A 22,500-nucleotide genomic window follows, 5' to 3' on the forward strand; every position below is an offset into this window, starting at 1 on the left:
TCAGTCAGCCATAACTTCCTTATAGCTAGAATCCAAGACAAAGATCCAAGGATTACTGGATTACTATCTGGGTCAGTATCCAACATGCTACTACGCAGTAACTGCTCTTCACAATAATGAAGAACAAGACACGCTGCTTGATTTTCCTTGCAAAGTCTACCCTGCCATAAAGAAGTAGAAATGGAAACTAAGACTAATCTTTTATGTCTTGCTGTTGCAATGTTTCCAGCAGACACCTGAGGCTTAGAACATCCTATGGGAAGCTAAGGTCATGCAGTATCTACCTCAGCATTGAAGGTACTAAATTTGAATACACCTATTAGGACCCACAGGCAACAAGGTGCTTCAGTCGGCTAAGCTTAATTGTATTTGTTCTTGTTTGGGACACAGGTTGCACGGGAACACAGAGGCATTTAGCAATGACTTTTATCACTGAAAAGCATTTGAAAAGTGTCTTCTGGAATAAAGAGAAAAAAAAACATTCATCCCTTTTCATGACATTGCACATAACTATGTGCCTTGGAAATTAAGGGACTTTTGATAAGTTTTATTTATTTTGTATCTTTTCTCAAATATTTGTAAGTGCTGAAGAGAACTTTGGAATTCCATTTAAGCTTCAAATTCCATATTTTCTCTTCACAATTGTGACAAAGTTTTTGATGGAAGTTTTCAAGATTTTTAATCATGATACAGTATCACATTCATCACACATTGTAAACAGTATTCTTACAATATTCTGTCCCCCATGTAGCTCCCTAGTCACTGAATGTTGTGCATTGGTATATCGAGCAGATTCCTTCATTGCTATGTTTTTCTTTGTGTATTTAAAAAAAAAAAACCTGACTTCAGATCTTTTATTTTTTACCAAATTAGTTCAGTTCTGTTAGCGCGCTGTCCCAGATATATTTATTACATTTCTGGGGCTGGAGTGCAGCCACTGTGCAAACAGGGAGGATGACAAGAAATGTCCATTAAAACGCATTACAGGTTAAGATACTAGTTTCTCTTGTGATGTAATTTGAGTATTAAGGACTTTTTTCTTTTTTTTTTTTGTATGGACAGTTCAAAGATTATTTTGATGATCAATCTGTGGAATTAATAGCTTAGAAGACTAATGAGGACATAAAAATGTTCATTCATTCAACTACACTTTCATCCAGATCAACAGTAAATCAAGACCAAAATCAAGCACTCCAGTCATCCATTAAAAACAAACAAAACCATAGACTTTGCTACCAGTACCTTAAGAGCACAGCTTCCTGAAAACATTGCCATTCAAACATGTCTTTCTGGAAGTATAACCACAAATAAAAACACATAGGCTCTTGAAGCTCAAATTTAGACTTTGTTTTTTGAAATCAAAGATGGGGCAAAATTAAGGCATGTTGGATAGAGATGTAATGGATCTTCCATGTCTAATATTTTATGTATGTTCTGAGAAGGAAGCAACTATACAAAATATCTATGAAAACCAAAAATGGCCTGGTCGGTTTGCTTGTTGTTGTTGTTTTAACATATTCAAAATGGGATTTGAACACCCAATTTTATAAATTGCTCAATGTATTCTTATCTCAAAGACTTTTATCATATATAAAGAGCAAAATATTGGGATTGGTATGTTGTACTATGCAACTAATATGAAAATATGTGTTCTTAAATAGATACATATTAAAATATTTTTATCTGCAAAATTGTGTGCCACCCATTTATTATACAAGGGGAACAGTGTAATAATGTATATTCCCATGTGAAGTGCTGAGTATTTAAACAAATTCTGAAGTGTTTACGCATTGTGTCTTTTCATTAAGAACTGTGCTATTCTAATAGTCTAACAACAGGTCATAGCTTACAGACTTCTGACGAAAACTACTACGTAACTGGAACTTGTGTTCTAAGATGAGTATGGCTCCTTGATGGCCCAATCTTTGGTTCAGAACTAGCCAGCATATTTATCAATGACCTAGAGGACACAGAGGATGATCTTAAAAAAAACTTTTTGTAATGTAAGGACATCAGTGAAGACAATGAGATGTCAAATATGTGGTAAATGGAGAAAATCCAGGTAGAGGTTTAGAACATACTGTTCTATGAAGACAGGCTAAAAAAAAGGATGTCTTAGGCTATAGCAAGAACAAATCAAATGTCGGAGTTAGAAATTAGCACAGACAGCGAAGCACTGGTTGCCTGGGGAGCCTTGGAGTCCCCATCCTTAGGGGCCTTTATGAACAGGTTAGACACATTGAGCAATTGAGTTCAGTCCTTGCTAACTCTTCAGTAGGATAAAGGGATGATAAGGTAATCACTTAGCAAAGTATTATTACTGCATCATGTTGGAAAGGCTTCATCAGAATAGCTGTCTTGTATTAAAGAAGTGCCAACAACCTGTATCTCCACCAGAGTTCAAGACTTACAATACTGCATAACAAACGGGAAGAAAGGAGATGTCCATAGCAGTAACAGAAAAGGATGGCGATTCTAAATTATTTCAAAAAGCTTTTTGATGAAGACATAAATAAATGAGCAGAGTCATTTCCATAGGTCACCCCCTTTGAAATTGGTGAATCTACTGTTATAAGAGAAATTTTTGTACCCCCAGCACTTTCAAAACTAAACTCAGTGACAGATCTTTTTAAGCATTAAAGAAAGATTCCAATAAGTTGCAGAGCTTCAGAATACATCTTCCTCACTCATAATTCGAAGAATGTGATGTCCCTCTGTCTTTGTGACTGCCTCAAACATTCACTCTTGCGCATGCCATTAAGGCTTTCAGCATGCTTTACAGCTTTACACAGATTTCTGCTCTCCCCTTTTGAAACTGGCAAACTATAGCTTCCAGTTCTTGTGTTCTCAGATGCATACTATATCCTTAAGGACACTATAATGTACAGCATTTAACTGGAACAACCGCCAGGTGCGAAGAGACAGGTAACAGTTGCTGGACACTTACAAGGGCCTCATCAAGACTATCTGTAGACTGCCAGAGAAGAGCTTTCAGGCTTCAAAGCAAAAAGATAACAGGAAGCTGACGGATAAATATCTTCTAAGAAGGACTGTATAAAGTAACTCCCAAATATTTAGAGACAAAGCCAAATTCCTAAAGCCTGCAATGAGTCGTGTGATAAGTGTCTTTTGAATTTTGCACAAGATTAACCTGATCCTGCCTTGGGAAAACTTGTACAGTGTTATAGCTACTAAAATCCTGCTAAAATCTAGGCAATAGCAACAAAACAAGTGTTACATTCAACTTTTAAATGTTAGAATGCATGCTGTTGCTGACAAGAAAACAACCAGATCCTATAACCAAGAACATGATTTCTTAATTAAATTGAGTTGAACTGGTGTCAACAAGAAGAAAAGATACTTGATACAATATTTTCAATTATGGATAGCATGTTTTCCTACAGAGGTTTCACATCACATCAGTTTTAATGCCAGCAAAAACACCAGCAAAACAGCAGTGAGAACACAGGGCAGCAAAATACAAATGATTACAGTAAACAAGGTTGGACTATGGTAGTAGAAATCCATGTGCTTATCCCAGGCTTTGAACAGAACACACAACTTTTCATTGGAAAAAATACAAAATCAGTACTGATTGTTATAAAAGGGGTTTTCTGAGCTACCACAGCAAACCTGAGCACTCTACCAAAACAGAGATATAACAATTTTAGTTTCCTTGTATTTCTTTCATCCCATTCTATGGGATGGAAAACAGAATTATTTTATTGCTCATGTGTATGGAACGGAAAGGGGTTCAGCGTTTGATTCTGAAAGCAGCCAGGGAAGTGAGTACTACAACCACTTCAGACTTCTCAGTGGAACAAATTCTACAGGTTATCTCTGGGTCTTCTGAACATTGCTGACAACCCAAAATCTTTAATGTTATGCTAGAATCGTTTAAAGGAAAGTACTGTGGGAAGTCATGATCGAGAGAGATGCAGTCTCTCAGACACTTAAGTCAATGTAACGACAGGCATTGAAAAGACTTCGTCCTTGGCTTTGTATTGAAGAGGTGGCAGATGTTGAGAGAGAAAAGTTAACTAGCTCAATGGGTCTAGTGTGAGCTTTGTAGCCATATACTTATGGTCTGTAGCAAGTCATGTAATTTTTGAAGATATTTCAGTGCATTTCTATTCCATGGAAGGGTTGTAATAATCAGTCTAAAATCATTAAAGGGTGATTTATTTTACTTATTTTTAATTATGTTGCAAATGGAAGTATTTTGTATTGCTATAGTGACTTAGGCAGCCAGTAACACCAGGGAGTTTCTTCCTCTGGTATGCAATGGCATAAAGGCCAATAAATTAGATCGTGTCTTCAAGTCTCTCAGAGGCTTATTTAACTTCTCTTTCAGACCTACTAGTTTTTTTAAAGCTATCTTTATAGACTTTTCTTAAACAAAAACCACCAAATATTATTTGGAGAAATAATAATCACTACACTACAGATGTAGTAAACAAACAAAAAAGAAACAGAACAGTTGTTTTCCCAAGAAGATCTGGACTAGTATTTCCTCAGAGAAAGCTGCATCTCATCTTGCTAGTGCCATCTTTAGGTCTGCAGAATACCCTGTAGCAGTTTAAAAAGAAAAACCTTCCTTTCCAATCCAATGTTTCTGAACTTGAATTCTTATATTTTGCTTCAACAGGCAAAAGGAGACAAATCCTTAAATCCTACAGTATTTTCAACATATCTACTTCTATTCAATACACTTGTCTGTTTACAATTTCATGCTATTATAAAAAGTTTATTATTTTTCTTAAGAAGCGAGCTGTTTATTGTCGTGACTACGTACAACCATTTAGGGAGATACTAATCCAAATATTGAAAAAGGAAAAAAAGCATATTAGATGAGTAATTAAATACAAGTTCAGTAATGCTACAGCTGTCACAGAATCCATTATTATTTTTCCTTGAACATCAGGAATCACTTCCTCTATGTATTTATCACATATACTGAAACACTGAAGTGCTATTATGTCTACATAAAATAATGCCTATACACTAATCTCTAGCTTCAAGTAAGAAAGGGAGGATGGTCCTATTGTCATGTCTCCCTGTCAGGCAGCTGTGGGTGCACTACCTCACTTCACTAAGGATGAAGTGAAGATACAATATACCGGAAACTATGTACTGGAAGCTAAATACCTTCAAAATATACTTCTTTCCATATCTATTATCTTATTCATTATTAAGAAATTCAAGTCTGCCGTGGTGGAATTTCAAGTTGAACTGACTTGGTATTAAGATGGAAAAGAGGGGCAATGGCCATAGCTGGCAGCATGGCAGGCACGACTGCAGACTCTTACAGCAGATATAAGTGCATTGGAACAACTAGTTAAGCCACTAAAGTATGTCATTTTTAGTTCATCACTGGAGAGACAGCATAAGACAGAATTAATGATCTATGGTCACAAGGTGCCTCTGGCACATCAAGGTGTAGGAGCAAGTAAGAATGAATTTGGATAAATCTACTACTGCCTTTAAAACTTGTACAACTAAAGACCTGCTTTCCTATTTATATTAGGCATTGGTGAAATCTTACCAGTCACTATAAATTAATCTACAGTTCTTCATGCTTTCCCCTCGATTATTTTAAAATAAAAGGCTGGTAAGTCCTGTTAGGGAAAGGAAAAAATCAACCCCCATCATTACCAACTGCACAAAACTGGTCCTGTACACACAACTTTTCTTTTGTGATACTCTAAGAATATGTAAACTCAGTTGTTGCTGACATTTGTAACATCCATCTCTTCAATAAACACCTGATATGACTCTACTGGTGTCTGTAACACAATACTCAAATTACCTCTCTCTTTGAGCTTGGTTGCTAATAAGACTGGTTGCTTCTTCTCAGTGTGTGTTTTTATGAAGATATACTCACTTTAAGATCACAGGATAATTTAGGTCAGAAGGGGCATCAGAATATCTCTGCGTTAACCTCCTGCCAAAGACGACACAGCTTTTTGGTCAAGACCGGTTTGCTCAGGGCTTTACCCATTTGGGTCTTGAAAACTTCCAAGGATGGTCTGGAGACTATACAACGTCTCTGGCAACCACCCTATTGACTAACTGTTCTTGTGAGGAAAGAGTTCTCTTTACATCCAGTCTGAATATCTAATTTTATCTTACGCTCATGTCTCTCAGCCTACCATCATGCACCACAGTAATGAGCCTGGCTCCATCCACTTGCTAATTTCCCAGTAGGTACTAATGATCAGGTCCACCCCAAAGCTGTCTTTTCTCCAGGCTGGTCAAGGTCAGCTCCCTCAGCATCTCATAGAGCAAGTGCTGCTGGTACCAACTACCTTGGTGGTATTAAGACACTTGAGTTATATATCTTTTTTTTCCCACATTTGAGGTACGAAAACCAGGGACAGTATTCCAGATGTGATCTAACGAGTGCTGAGCAGGGGGAGATAATCATTCCCCTCAGTCTCTTAGCTCTCTACTGCTCTTAATACATCCCAGGATGCTGCTGATCTTTTCAGCTGCTAGGTATCTATGCTGATTCACACTCAGCTTGCTCTTTGCCTACATCCCCAGGTCCTTCTCATCAGAGCTGCTCCCCAGCCAGGCAATCCCAATGTCCATCACTAGGGAATCTTCTTTTCTGAGTGCAGGGCTTAGCATTTCCTGAAGTTTCTCTTGGCCAAGTCCTTCAACTCATCCAGGTTCCTATGAACTGCTATCCTATCCTTACAAGTATACTTTGTTCGCCCCAATTTATGTTATCTGCAAATTTGATGAGAAAACAGTCCATCCTCTAGAACATCAATAAAGCTGTTAACAGGATAGGTCCCAGCATATTCTTATATTCCAGAAGAAATAAAGACAACCATATGCTACCCAGGTGTGGAAAATGGAAGACCAGAGTAAAATGCAAGAACAATTACTAATTAGCGAAGATCTAGCATGAATACAGCAGAGAAGAGTTCCTCTGAGTACTTACACATCTCAAATATCAGAGGGAGGAAGACAGCAGGAAAATACTAGTTATCTGGAAATGTGAAGTGACCACATGGTACTATTTTAAAGAGAAGAATATGCCACAAGCAATATAGAGTGTCTGAAATGGAGGTAAAAACAATTAAGACAACAATACCAAAACCCCACAAAGAAAAGGTTTATTTTACCTGTACCTTTTGGATTTCACTGGAATATAGAGAGCAGAAAATATTAAGACATTACACTTTTATTACAGGAAAAAAAAATCATCTAGAAACTTACTGGCTGAGAAGACATTGCCAATTAGTTCTGCCACAACCAAGAAAGTATCTTCTTGCTCATATGCTACAGACAAAAAGGTTCCAGATTTCAAGTTTAGCAGTTTTGCTAATACTGTAGACTGCTAAGACTTCATATTTGAAAATTTGTACAAAGATTCCAGATCTGAGAGCTCTTTATTTGGAGAAAAAGATTTTTAATGAATTAAAATTGAGAAATGTGGCTGTAAGCAGTCACAAGAAATATCAGATGGAGATTAGGAGTGACTGAAGGCAGAATAAGAAATGAGGTAAAGCCACAGATATGAAGACAAATGATTTCTTGGAATGAAATCCAGATCTCATTCAAGTCAACAGCAAAATTCCCCTTGACGTCATTAGGGCCGAGATTTCACTTGTGAAGTTTACTCACACCAGATGTAAGTGAAACATGCAATGCATCTGACAGAATGCTCGTGGAGAAGAGGGAATAACCAAAGGTGATACACATTTTGAAACATGTATTTTTCTTCCACACAAATGAGGTGGAATAAAAACTATATATAAGGCCAATAATTCTACTTGCCCTTAAAGGGCTCTGAGTGCAATACAACAATAAACAAGGAGATCTGATTGATATACTTTTACTAGCAAATTCCCATGAGAAATCTCAAAAATCTCTTACTAAAATTAGAGGTAAAATTCTGCCAATAATAAAAAGAAAAGACAAAAGAACAAAAGATTATTTCACAACATGGAAGTAGGTTAACAGTGAGAATTCTCTAAGATCCTATATTTGACTTATGTTTTTAATATAATTATTAATATCAAAGTAGATAAACAGAAGTAACAAAATAATAACAGTCATAGCTAAAAGTAACTGTGAGAAAACTAAGAAAGTTGACAATCCATGGCAGATCAATCTATTGTTGACAAATACAATTAAAAATATACTACCTATATGTATCTATTTACTGTAAGTGCTCAGGAAATGTGTTGTTAGAAATTCTTCAGTGACACCTCTTCTGAAGAAGTCCAAAGCCAGTATGTTACACTAACTGGGAGAGAATAATGACACTGAAAATATGAATCATAGAACAGCTCAAGTTGGAAGGGACCCCAAAGATCATCTAGTTTCAACCCCCCTACCACAGGCAGGGATGCCAACCACAAGACCAGATTGCTCGGGGCCTCATCTAACCTGGTCTTGAACACCTCCAGGGATGGGGCATCCACAACCTCTGTGGGCAACCTGTTCCATGGCCTCACCACCCTCTGAGTGAAAAATTTCCTCCTAACCTCTAATCTAAATCTCCCCTCTTTTATTTAAAAAAAAAAACCCTTGTCCTGTCATTATCTGATTGGTCAAAGAGTCGCTCTCCATCTTTTTTATAAGCCCCCTTTAAGTACTGAATGAAACATGCTTATATAGTTATACCAGGCCATCACTTCAACTAGTATATTCAAGGTAGTTGATTACCTCTTAGCTATTACTCATCTCAAAAGCAAGAAAGAACAACAAAAGTGTCCTGTGGCATGGTATACATTTCCATAGAAGGAAACACTAAATAATTATAAGAGTGCTTTGAGATGATTTATCTGCCACTACAGTCAACACAGAAAAATCAACAGCTTGGAAACATGAGTAAAAGTGATATATTAGAAATATGGAAATAGGTAAAATACAGGAAAAAAAGCAAATGTTCATACTTTATCCTTACACATAATTAAGGGTCAACTGATTTAATATGGCATCTTTCATGATCACTTTACCACTACAATTATCCCACTACTAATTTCTTCTCATGATAAAAAAAAATCACAAGGCTACCACTACAAAAAAAAATTGAGAATCCTCAGTAAGTTATACAGCTCATTGGGACAATATTATTTAATAGAATTAAAATATATAAGCATTTAAGGATTCTGACATGCCATTTACCATTACTCTATAGGAAAATATTCTAACAGATACTGACCCTCATACCACAGAAGCAAACCAGCCATTAATTCACAGAGATTATAAGCAAACCTCTCCTTTTTCCTTTCTATATCACAGCACTTCCCAACTCAGGGGTGATTTTGTGCTGCTTATCTACAAAATATACCAATAAATTTGTTCCTAAAATGGTTGTACATAGTGTTCTGGCACATCTTTCTCTATCCGTTTGGCTCTGCACAACCACATCAAAATGCAAACTGTTTCACTTAAATTAGAGACATAAAATTTGTGGTTTCTATTCTAAGCAAAATTTAAAAACAGATATTGGTGGCAAATGAGAATGAAAAGGCAAACATGTAAAACAAGCTTTTGAAGAATTTCAGCTTTATAATAACGAATCAGATTTGAAAAAAGTTGAAAATTTAAAAAGCAAAGCCTCATTTGACCTCACGCTTCCTTTAAAAAATTAGCTTTGTAAAAATAAATTTGTAGAGAATAAAGAACTTAAGTTCCTGATAGATTTGTTGATGCCCACATGACAATTTCCCTTTAAGCAAAAAAAAAGCCAACAAAAAACCCTAGATAACTGATTAAAAATTGTTAATGAAATTGATAATAAATTAATTAGGTCTTTAAAAATAATGAAAATAATAAAATAAACACATATATATATATATACTTAAACTTGACAAGAAAATGCCAAGGTAATAAATAAGGATACCTGATCTGCACTGATATATTATCAGCTATGAATACTAATAATACTAACTGCAAAAATAATCATATGAAATCTTTGCTTTTGCTGCAGTGAAAGAAAGGATCTTACTGAAAAACTGATATTAGCAATATATTTTCTTTCCATTTCAAATGCAACTCAAAACTCATGCACAATTAGCCCGCCCTTACAGGATCAGAATTTTTAGGAATCAAGTTCTGATTAAGAAGATGACCTTAATATATATTTTCTGATTCTAATGACTGTGACCAAAATTCTCAGCTTTGACTTTGGCTTGCTTCCTTTGGTGCCTAAATAAATGCATCTTCTCTGTAATAGAACCACAAAAAGTAGAAACTTGACTAGAATTTACCTTAAGGCACTGGCCTCCAATGTCTTTCAAGAACTCCACTGTGTGCGGTTCAAATGTCAAAAGTTAACATGCTAATCAAAGAAAAGGATTAGGAAAAAAGAACATGGAAATTTTTAAGATAAAATTGGAAGGAAAATGATGAAATACTAGAAATGTGAGTGTTCGATTTTTTGGGGAGTTGTAGAACAACAATCCAAAAAGAGCAGGCTTGAAAACAACAAATTTTACGAAAAGGAGGTTACATATCTGCCATGTTCTGTAGTATCTAAAGGTTGTGAAGTTTTAAGTTTTTGTGTAAAGTATAAATTTTTCACCAGCAACAACTAAATATCTATTATTCACGGATTATAGCAGGCAAGTGTTCTCTATGCAAAATCTGGAGGGCTATTCAGTGAACCATGAAAAGAATTTGAACTGTACTGTTTTTTTTGTTTTTGCTTTTTTTTATATCTTAATATACATATAGCCTATATAAAACTTCCAACACCCTTTTGTGAGTTTTTATAAGCTAAACCATGTTTTTCCACAGTGCAACCTGAAAACTTTGTTATGAAGCAGCAACAAGGGATTAAGTAGTGTTACACTTGTAGCTAGGCCTGGTACCATTTACTTTATGGACAGTGTTCATCAAAAATCTTAATTCACAAGTATGCTTGATGATAATTCTTTCAGCAGGGTGTTACCAGAATGATTCCTTCTCATATATTAAGTTTATTGAAGATTTTTTTTTTTCCTTCAGTGTTTAAGAGCTAGGACTTGAACTGAAACTAGCTTTGCCTTCCAGGACAACTCCGGAGAATGGCCATCTCTTCTGCTTGCTTTTTGCAAAATAACTTATGACAGCATTTAACAAGTACATCTGCATGTCACAGTCAGCAGGGACAAATGGGTCAAACTTGCCTGTGTAGGACTGTCTTCACTGCCCTAGCTGACATTTCTGACGTTAGTTCAATCTTATGCTCACTATATATTTTTCTGTAAGGCCAAGGTTCATTCAGTCTTAAAACTAGGAGTGCTTAAAGATAGTTAAGTATGACAGCTCTTCCAAATTACAAAGTAAATGGACTCAGTCAGTCTCAGCCAGCCTCTAGTAAGAAATGGCATACCTGAAAAAAAACACCTTATTCTTATGATATATGTGAAAAATAAAAGGTTGGAAGACCTCAAGAGGTCATATTGTCTTTCCATCCCCTTCCTGTAACCCAAAACAGAATCATTTATACCTAAAACGCTTCTCACAGATGCTTCTCTGATTTATTCCCAGAAGCTTATAGTGTCAGTCTCCCTGTGCTAGTATACATATTGGCACTTCTCTATCCTACAGTCAGAAAGGTTTGTTTTCTGGTGGCTAGCCTACATCTTCCTTGCTGAAACGTTAATCAATTACTTCTTGCCCTACTCCTAACAGAAAAGTTCATTCCCATCTTCCCTACAACAGCTTTCTGAAGACTTATTTCCCCATTCAGTTTCTCTCTTCTCAACTAATAAACCTATTTTTAGTCCCTCCTTGGTCTTCAGCAAAGGCCAATCTCTCTACTAAATTAGCACAGCCAAGAAGTGGGGAGAACGGTATACAGATAGATGGCATGGATTGCCCACTGGTCTCATCATCTCTTGAAGAACAAAGGTAGGCTGAGCCCACAAATAAGACCCAAGACGATGTGTCATCATCTTAAGAGTCTGATGCCTCACTTGCCCCCACATCTCTGCTGTTTGAGATTTGCCACAGTTACAGCTTTCTTCTGACAATCTATCTATATTCTTTTAGAGTCACATGAGAATCAGGATCTACACTGACTAGTCACCCTGATTATAAGAAATGAGTTTTCTTTGATTATTTTTATTCCCATGGTTGCTTATTTTTGTTTGGGTGTTTTTTTTTTGTTTTGTTTTTAATATATCCATCGCGCCTTTTTTGAAGTTTGTTGTCCACAGTCGTCCCTTAGAGGTCTTATCAAAAGAACTGGGTGGAGGATAGAGATTACTTTTATACACAACATTCCTTTTTAAGTATGCTTTCACAACCACATACTTTTGTCAACATACATTCAGCTGGTCATCAGCTACAATTTTAAGAGTCTTTACTTAAGAAGGACTGCTATACCAGTCATCACCACCTCATAATTACACTAGTGATTGTTCTTACATCTAATGCTTCAAGCTTAATTTTTTTCAGAGCATTTCACCACATTTCTAACAACACGTGAATGCTAATCACACCTCCCATTTTTATGCAATTACATATTTAAGATTTGGATGTGAAGAGCAACACATCTGAAGAATATGTTATATCCACATGGCCTCAGCAGGAAAACACAAATAAATTCTGCCTGCAGACTGAGCTGATTAGGAGATATCTGAGTTATCAAGGGGCCTATATTAATATATCCTCCCTCTTACCTATGCTTACTTTGGCCTATGCTTAATGCAGATTTCTGCTTCAAAGAGGAGTATGTTCCAGCCTAAAGTAGTATATACAGTGCATTACATTGTTCATTACTGCATCTACAAATATCTAACTACAAAATAAAATTATATTTTAAATTGTACTTCTAGCAAGTCCAGGTGGATAGAAAAACAACAATTTCTTTCAACAAGAATAAAACAACCTTCATAGTAACAGACCAAACACTACTTGATGGGTGCTCATCTGAAGGCAATTTCACTGTTACCAGTCATGGTTTCACTATAAGTACATGAAACCAAAAGGTCAGTCTAATGCCAACTGGCATTGTGTCAAAGACTTCTCTAAACAAAGCAAGATGCTATTCTAAATGAGGACAGTGGTGTAAGAGCAGTGTAAGTAATATACAGCTTCTATTCAAACTGTATCTGAAGATGTTTTTCAAAAATTAAACAATTCAATGATTACCTGAAGACTGCAAGAGATGGGGCAGGGATTTGAAAATCCTTTTTGTTTTGCCATTGTACAGACCTTACCACAACAGCATCCCCAGCCTATCTTTTAATACTGTACTGTAAAAATAAACCATAATGGTTGAGCTAAATTTAGCTAAAATGTTTTTCCCCCATAAAGACAGAAAGAAGAAACATTATATGCAACCATGTCTGGAATACTTCAAACAACTCAGTTACCACCTGTGCATGAAAATAAAACCAGACAGTAGTTTTACCGAACAGCCCCTAGAAAGATAACGAGAACAAACAGCCTACCATATCAGAAAAAGCCTGCATGGCCTACCAAAATGAAGACTCAAAGTTCAGTGTGCTCACTATAACACACTTAAATAAACAGCAAGAGTGAGAAAGACTATACAAGATAGAACGTATACCAGTAAAACTAAATTGGAATATATTTGGAAATGGGAATATGGCTTACCATCAAAGGAATGAAGTTCTGTAATGGCTTTCAAATTTGAGATGAACTATGATAAATTTAGGAGGAAACTGTATGACATGGTTGCACACAACATGAGTCTTATTTCCTGTGTTCTTAGAACAGGAGAAGATAAAAGCTCAGAGAACATTTTTCAGCGGTGATGACTGATAATGCCAAATTTGCAAGGAAACAAGAAAAGGGGGGAAATAGGGAATGAATAAAAAAGTTGGGGGAAGCCCCTAATTACTAAGAGTATCACTATCACAACGTAATACTGCATCAAAGAAACATTTCCCCTTATCCATCTTAACCACAAGCTTATGGATGTCTTTGAAAAGGGTTAGTGAGAGGCAGTGATCATACAAAGGCTGTGTAACATCATTAAACTGCTATTAATAGATACAGTAGAACAAATGAACTTGGTAAGTCTGGGTAAAGGAGGAATACTACTGGGTTTGTTCAGCCTAATTTAAGAAATACATTTAATATTGTTATTTAGTTGGAGAAAACAATTGGAAGGACCGAGGAATATTACAACTATAACCCTTTGAGAAATTGTATAAGGGTCAGTGTGTTATACATACGCATTCCCAGCAGTGTTTTAAATCACAGACTGCTGTTAGATGCGAAAATCACATTTTCCCAACTGAACTTTGCCAGAACACTGTGAACACTGATTTTGTATATGGACTTTACTAGGTATAATCATACCTTTAGTTATCTTGAGATTTGGTTATTTTAATGGGCTCTACACAAGGGATTTCACACTGAGATAGTCTTTCTATAAACTCTTTAAAAAAAGATTGTATTGAAAATTTTAGTCTTAAGATCTGTGTTAAAAGAGTCTTCTACAAATGCTAAAGACTAAATAATTGCCAAATAATAACCCTTACCCAGCATAATGTCCTAGATTTTTCAGTGAATCTCTGCCTGAATGTATGGATCATTATTTAAAACCCTATTAAACTACTGGTATAAACATTACCAATTGGCTATAATTGTATGTTTTTATTTGACTGTTTACGTGATACTTAAGTGTAAAGACACAGTTTGGACACGTACCTACAAAAATTATTTAGAAGGTCTACTTTTAAAAAATTTGGCTTATAACGTTATTCTAAACCCAAATGCAAAGTGGATAAAATTGAAAACTATGCACACGGTTCTAGAAATACACTGTTAATGGCACTACCATCTCAGCTTTTGTGTTGTACTTCAGCAGGAATCTCTTATGAACTAAATTTAAGTGTGTTACACAACCATATCAGTGACAGATTTAGGTGCACAACTGTACAGCTTCTAACATTTTTAACATCTGTAGCAATATTTAAAGATGCACCCTTTTCTTATACATACTTGTTATGTGAAAAGCATAAATACCTTGTCCATCCATACACTGAGAATTTATGACAGCAGGGCCACAAAGTTTTCAGCAATACAGCTTCCAAAAAGAGTCTGTGAAACCCCGCAGGAGCCTACAAACTTCTACAAGCCAAGCTTTGGGGATCTGACACTTTTCAGCTGAAGGCACTGTATCTCCGGAGTGATCTTTTTGTCAAGAGCATTGCGAATGAACTGTAAAAGCGCAACAATTGGGGTTGGAATAATATAAAGAAGAAATAGCAACTACTGATCCAAAGTAAGACATGTAACATTTAAGAAGCTAAAGAGGAAATGATAAAGGACTGGAACATCGGTCTTGAAAGATAAGAGAATTGATGAACCAAAGCAAAATGTAGAGCAAAAATGGATTGAAAAGTAAAGTAATGCAAAATCAAAAAATAGGAGAATATAAATATTTAGAAAAATGTTCATGTGAAAAGCTATGTCAATTGGAATTATGAAAAATATTATTAATCAGAACATCTTTACTTATTTTTCCATTAGGACCTACATACAATTGGCTCTGTACAAATAGCAGGAGGCACAGTCACAACGCAGGAGTTCACTGTCTTATGATCCATAAAATCAATAAAGATTAAAAAAACTAAATGGTAAGAAAACAATATGAGAAAGCGTTGAATTGCTGGACTTGCCTGTCACTTTCACTTGCTTTATAGTGCTAGGCAAAGCCAAAATTATTCCATTGTTTATTCTTACAATGGAACTTCTTTCAATGGGAATATGCTCAGACAAAAGCTGTAACCTTTATGATCCTATGCTTCTTAGCTCTTACTCTTTCTACTTAAAAAAATAAAAATCAGTTGTTGCAAAGTCTTTGCCCATTATCTTCCTTAAGATTCATAAATAAATAAAAACGTGTGTAATTAAGCAGGTGTTAAAATGTCATGTGATTGAGTGAGGCCTTTTTGATGAACAAGGATACTCAGAAACACTGCAATTGCTACTACATTCGTTGGCTCAATTACATGCTTCTCACCTATTTAATAATGCTTATATTCCTGTTAACTGATGTGTTTTGCGAGTTTATTTTCCTCTACTTCTTATGTAAGTCAAGTCTTATACAACGAAGAAGAGATTTGGATCATAGCAGTTTCCTAGAACAGAACAAGCCTCCAAGGTAAATGCAAAGAGATCATGAAATGGGACAATGTAACGATACCACTCCCCCCTCCCCCCCCCCCCCCCCCCCCCCCCAAAAAAAAGGAAAGGAAAGTAGGAAAGACAGAGGACTGGAACATTATGAAGTTAAAGAAACAAGGGAATGAAAGGGATTAAAACTGGATGGAATGATAGGTAACCTACTGTAAGTGGTGTGAAAGCTTAACAGTAGGGGACTGGAATAATCAGATATGGGAACAACCTGACAATGGAATGCTTTCAAACTGAAGGACCTCAGAAGTAAATGATCTTAGAGTAGAATAATCATATTTGCCTCTGGGAATAAAATTTAAAGATAAAAAAGTTTGAACAAAATAACAAGTTTGATGATTATGCAGATAGAACTGCAAAGAGAAATGATCCAGTCAGGGCAGGAGTGGGAAAGGTAAAGCAGAAAGGTTGGGAACGACAGCAGAATACAAAGGAAAAGGTGACTGAAACCACAGATGGCTGGAACTCATCTCTTCAGAGACAGAACTGAAGATGAACGATGACACTGGATAAATTCATTTTTCTAATTCATCTCAGATTGACTATTACTCTTGTTTATTTGGACAATATTTATTCTTTCTCACAAGAACGTGACATAACATTTTCTAAAAACAGCTTTAAAGATCATGGGATGTATGTGTGTCCTCACATTTGGCTTCAAATACTTCCAGTCTTACAGAGCTCACTCAGTAACATAATAGTCATATGAGGTTATATGAACTCATATTTTAACAAGTAACTTTCTCAAGACTTACTTTTGCTTTTCATTGTACTTTTAAAAAAGCGACCAACAATTATAATTCTAGAAAATAAAATGAAATCCATTACCTTCAGGATTCTGGATTTGCTGTTAAGAACTAGATTATTTTTATAATTCAATTAAGAATATAAGAGATTAGATGCATTGTCATCAGTCTACGCTCTCATACAGCATGAGCAGCAAGAAAAACATGACAACAGCCTTATTCCACAAAACCTCACCAGGATATTTAACGTCCCTATCTCCTTCGTTAATTCCTCTTATTAAATGAGCTGCAGTGAATTGTAACAGAATGGCATAACCACCTTATTGTTTCCTATGTTGAGGCTACATTTTCCTGCGTCTACAATTTTCCATGTTTTCTGATTACTATTTCTTTTCCTGCCATCAGCGTTGCAGTTTACATTTCATTTTTGCCTTCCCCCCCCCAAATTTATACAGTTAAGTAAAAAGGAATTTCACATGATGCATTTGCCAAAACATAAACACATGGACAACAGATGCTTTAAGTGCTCTGGTAGTGCCCTATAATTCTAGTCCATACCAAATGCTTTAAAAAATAAAGAAAGAGTCTTAGGTATTGATTTCAATGAAAAGAACATTGTTCAGCACTGATTTCTGACAATTGCTATTGGAGGAAATTGGAACTTTGAACAGTACACGTCCACAATAAGTAAAGCATTTCCTCATTGAAGATTTATCCCTCAGTGAAGAATGGAGCACTTGATGTCCACATCAACCTACCAGAAACTGGATTTGAAGAATAATCACAGACAGAACTTTGATTTCTTTTGAAACACAGAAATTAAATCTAGGATTTGAGATCCCACCAGTGATATGCTGCACACGGGATCGTGGAATTATCTTTCATCAGACTAGAAATGGAAACTGGGAAGCATGCAGCATAAGATTTCTGATGCTTTACATAATTATTAACTCATGAGATATTCTAACTACCAAGCCATAGTTATACTGATCACCTAAAAGTTACCTCAGTATTTAAGCGTTCAAGAAGTATAAGTAGAGCAGATTATATATCATTAACCAAGGCAAGAACTGGGAAGCTTTTAAAGTGCCACTGCCCTAAATACACTGTCTGGGATTCACTACACTTAACCATTTGAATGTTAACATTTAGTTGAATTTATATTCTTACTGTTTTTCTCTAGTCAATGATCAGGGACTATTTTCTAAGTAAACAGATTCATCCACCTATGTTAGACATCCAAACACAGATGGATAAATTGATTACTGTAATTGCTCTCACTACACTGTTTTTGAAAATCAAATGTAAAGGATCAGGTCCAAATCCAAAGATTCGAACAACTTTCTTCTCTTTCTGACTGCAAGTAGCTAAGGTATTATACAGTAATAGAAAACAATTTCTTTGATATGTTCTCATGTTCAAAGCACAGATACACTGACTACTGAACATGCAAATGCAATTTTTATTATGTATATAAAATTTAATTTATCAAACTAAAAAATATAAACATACCAAAATAAGAAATTTCCACCGGTATATATTTATCTGGTAAAACTAAATTCAATATAGAATATTCAATATAGAATTCATTTCTAACAACTATACACATAACTTACATAGGTACTTAATTTTCACTCTGCCACTGGGACTCTTTGTATTTTTTGCTGATGGTCTAATACCAAATAAACATTTACCCCTGGGGTCTTGATCTAGAATCCAGACCCTGCCCTTTCCCAGATGAATGCTCTGATCCCTAAATTGCACCACATCCTATTGCCTCTTCCCCTTATACCATCTCTGTCATTCCTGGAAACATGGCAGGCAGTAACTGCTCAGCATATTCCTGGTGTCGCAACCAGTACACTTTCCTGGGAATCAGGAGACGCAGGTTAAACCTACTTGAAGACTAATAGAGCCACCTACTTTTTAGGTGAATGCACTAATTATCACCACCAAGAACACTCCTCCAGCAGAGAAACAGCAAGACTTCCTGGGAGAACCGTCTGGGGAAGATATATATTTTGTGGCAGCAAAATACAAGTTATTTTCACTATTATTCACTAGTACTAACTATTTTTGATTTCAAGAATAAATCAGGATTATGTAATCTGTGTAGGAAATGTAAAGTTTAAAACCTCTCTTCACTTTTTGCTACATTCCTTATTTATTTTACTTCTGTCGCGCTTTCCCTATGTTGCTTTTTTTTCCACTTTAAGTAACAGAACGTTAGCAAAAACAGGGGACACTGCTAAACATGATCATGGAAGCAGGAAGAGGTGGTCTCTTTTTTCTTACTCCCCTTCCTCCTGCAATAGCCCCTCCCTTCCATGACTTCAGAATTCCTTGCAGACTACATTCCCTTTTTCATATTCTCATCTCTTTAAGCATGAAAAAGGCAAACATTTAGCAAGTGAGTAGCACACCAGCCATAGTATGTATCTTCTGGTTGACAGTTCACAGTCTCATAGAAGACCAGTAATCTTGCACTATATTTGGTGTAAGGCTTGAACAAGCATAACCTCTTTCTCCAGTAGTACCTTGGTACATTTACACTGTTACTTCAATTGAGAGCTAAGCGACATGTAGACAGTTTCAAAACAGTAACCACAAGAAGTCCTGAAATTGCCAGTTTTGGCAAACAACATATAGAAATGAGAGAGGAACGCTAACGCTCAAGTTGGGGTGTAACTCAAGGGTTTTGTTTGTTTTTACAGGCAAGAATTGCTACAATATGTACCTATAAACACAGCTATAAATGTAGCCATATCTACATAATCATATGCACAGACATCTCAGTTTATCCAGCTGAATGCCAGACAGTACACAGGATATGTAAACATCTCTGCCAAACACTTACAAAACAACTTTGATAACAAGTGTCATTCTTTTCTGTAAAGTAGCTGTTTTTAACACACATGATCTAACTCTTGTTTGCTCTTTAAAGTTTTATTGTCATGGCATTTTATACAGGAAGAGAGCATTAGCATACTCAGGAGAACTGCTAAAAGTAAAAGGCCTCAAGCTACCCACTGCATGGTTGATAGCATAAAGCATGGGATATAAAAACTTTTGTCTGATTGCTCACTTTACTTGTTTTAGAGTAGTGTTACTCTCAAGAGCATATATTCATGTTCTTTCTACTTCAAGTTTTATTACTTCTTTTGTATTATTTAATACATCTAAAGACACTTCCAAAAGACAAATTTTTCCATTTTGAAAAAGTAATGGTTTGGAACATGATAAAATACATTAATGTTCACAGTGTATTATTTTCAAAGGCAAGTAGAATAAATGTGCAATAAAACAATTAAATGCATGACAATAAACAACTCTATTTGATCATAGATATATTAACATGCCAAACATAAGAAAAACTCTGTAATACATTTCCCCTAAAAAAGGTCAGATCAAAATGGATTCTCCACACACCAGAGCATAAGTAAAAAGAGATTTTGGTCTCAATTACCATTACTGCTAAATATCCCACTCCAGAAATTAAAATTAACATTAAAAATGTGAAAGAGAAAATGGAATGAAAAAAAGGCAAATTGGACCATCTACTTTAAAAACAGAAAACACTACGACCGTAACTGTATACACACATTAAAAATCATCCTACAGTAAACTTAAAACTAAGTCTACTTAGATATCACACTGCTAATTATTATATAAACAACCTGAGAAACAATACCTCCAAGATACATGTTTTACTATTTAGTAAACAAGAAACTGCCACATTTGACACCACTGATTAAGGCCAGGCATTTCTAAAGCTTCAGACACATTTCTGAAATCCACAATACATCAATTTTTAATACTTCCACTCTCTCAGCTCCATTAAAAAGATGGTAGGGGAAAGATTTTAGAGTAATTAATGATATAGTTAGCTGCTAAATATTAATAGGAATCGTAGTCTTGCATAAAATATAACATATAAACCTTGCCAATACAGACGCACCAGTAATTAAACTTGAATATGTAATTACACTGATTTATAAGACAGGCAAAAAGTTACACTTTACTGGCTTCTATGTAAACTGTGGGCAACAGTTAAACTTTGCATTTTACGGTTTATGTAAATGGGCAATATCTCCACCACAGTTCATAAATGGTTTAGAGACTCACAGTTAAAATTACAACTAACACCAACATGCACGTTCTACATTCAATGCTTGCAAGCTAGTTGAAGAGGTTTGAAGAAAAAAAAGCTTAAAACCAATCTTACTACACAGTAAATGAAGAAGTATCTATTTAATTGTTTTAATATGTTTAGTTTCAAATACATAATTCCAGGTGTTCCACTTACCTACGTTTCAAAGCACTTTTGGGTAATATTGGTTCTTAGACTAAGACATTTTTTTCTTGAAAGTATGCTAACTGCACTTACATGTGAGGCTGAGGAGAGCAGCCCGGACTGCTATTTCCATTACTGTCAATGTGATCCAGCGAACCATTGAGATCTTCATGGACTGCCTGCAGTAAGCCACTGGATGCGTTATTTATCAATCCTGGGTTACTAAGCAATGGTAAACTACTCTCTGCCAGTGCAGCCTAGCAAAATGAAGAACAAAAATAAAATTCTCAGTCCTCACACACACAAACCACTTTTAAATGTTCATACACATACAAATGTACACACACAAAGCAGCTCATTTTGAGTAGCTGTAGAAATGGTCAGAAGGACTTTATTCATTTTCCAGTTATTTACACATTCAGACTGTAACAGCATCTCTATTTCTGGTTTAATATTTCTCTTACATATGTTTCATTATTTTCCATTATTATTCCATGTCCTGATATTCTTAGTACTTCTCAGTTTTACATCATTTTTCGACTTAGAACTACACTTAACCCCTATGCCCTTCCACACAATGTATGGCTCCTTTATAATGCAGGCAGCTGCTATACTTTAAAAAATGACCAGAACTTAACTCAAAATAAAAAAGTCCTGACATTTGCCTCTTCTGCATAAAAATTATATATTATAATTAAACTTTAAAGTTTTTGCCATGAGCACCATGTTCCCCAACACTATGATGTGAAATCATTTATGACAGCTTGGATAAATATTAATGCATATCCACATGCATTTGCAAGAGCTTCTATCAATCTAACATTTGCAGCAAAACTGAGTGTTCCGGATTTTGCCACAGGGTGTCCTTCTTGCTTCTTCACATCAAAAGTAGCATGAATAAGAACAAGTACTTCTTGCAGTGCTAGGTAATACAACTTACTTGGGTGATAAACCCAACTATTTAGGATGACCATAACGTTCACATAAACATAAATATAAGCTACTCTATACAATAATATAACAAGAAATAAAATACTTCACATGTAATAACATAATTAATGTGTGAAAAAAAAAGTTTTTTGTTTTTTTTTTTTACCTGCAAGCTTGCATTAAGAGCTGCTCCATAGCCTAAGCTGGTGGGTATGTTTTTCACTAACGTTGGGCTTCTGAAAATAAACGATTTTTCAAAGTTTAAAAAACAGGCAGACATCCTGGCTGGCTCACTGGGTTAATGGATTGGTGTTTCAGCTCAGAAGACCCGAGTTTGAAAAGGAAAAATGAAATGAAGTTGGGGGTAAAGGGGCTCAACCCACCAGAGCACAGTGATTTACT

General features: G+C 35.6%; 1 protein-coding gene across 15 annotated transcripts in view; it reads right to left on the bottom strand.

Moving 5' to 3' along the window:
• Positions 1 to 22,500, bottom strand: part of FOXP2 (forkhead box P2) — a 440,428-nt gene that overhangs the window by 7,383 nt on the left and 410,545 nt on the right. For 14 of the 15 annotated variants that reach the window (XM_083820640.1, XM_083820636.1, XM_083820637.1 and 11 more), the window contains 2 exons: positions 22,265 to 22,334; positions 21,262 to 21,425 (listed from right to left, as the gene is read on the bottom strand). In XM_083820640.1, coding sequence (XP_083676766.1) covers positions 21,262 to 21,425; positions 22,265 to 22,334 — 234 coding nt within the window. The remainder of the gene's footprint in view (positions 1 to 21,261; positions 21,426 to 22,264; positions 22,335 to 22,500) is intronic. The other variant, XR_014578258.1, reaches the window with a different exon arrangement.

Source organism: Anser anser (genome assembly GCF_964211835.1).
Source record: "Anser anser genome assembly, chromosome: 1".
In the NCBI taxonomy this organism is placed as follows: Eukaryota; Metazoa; Chordata; class Aves; order Anseriformes; family Anatidae; genus Anser; species Anser anser.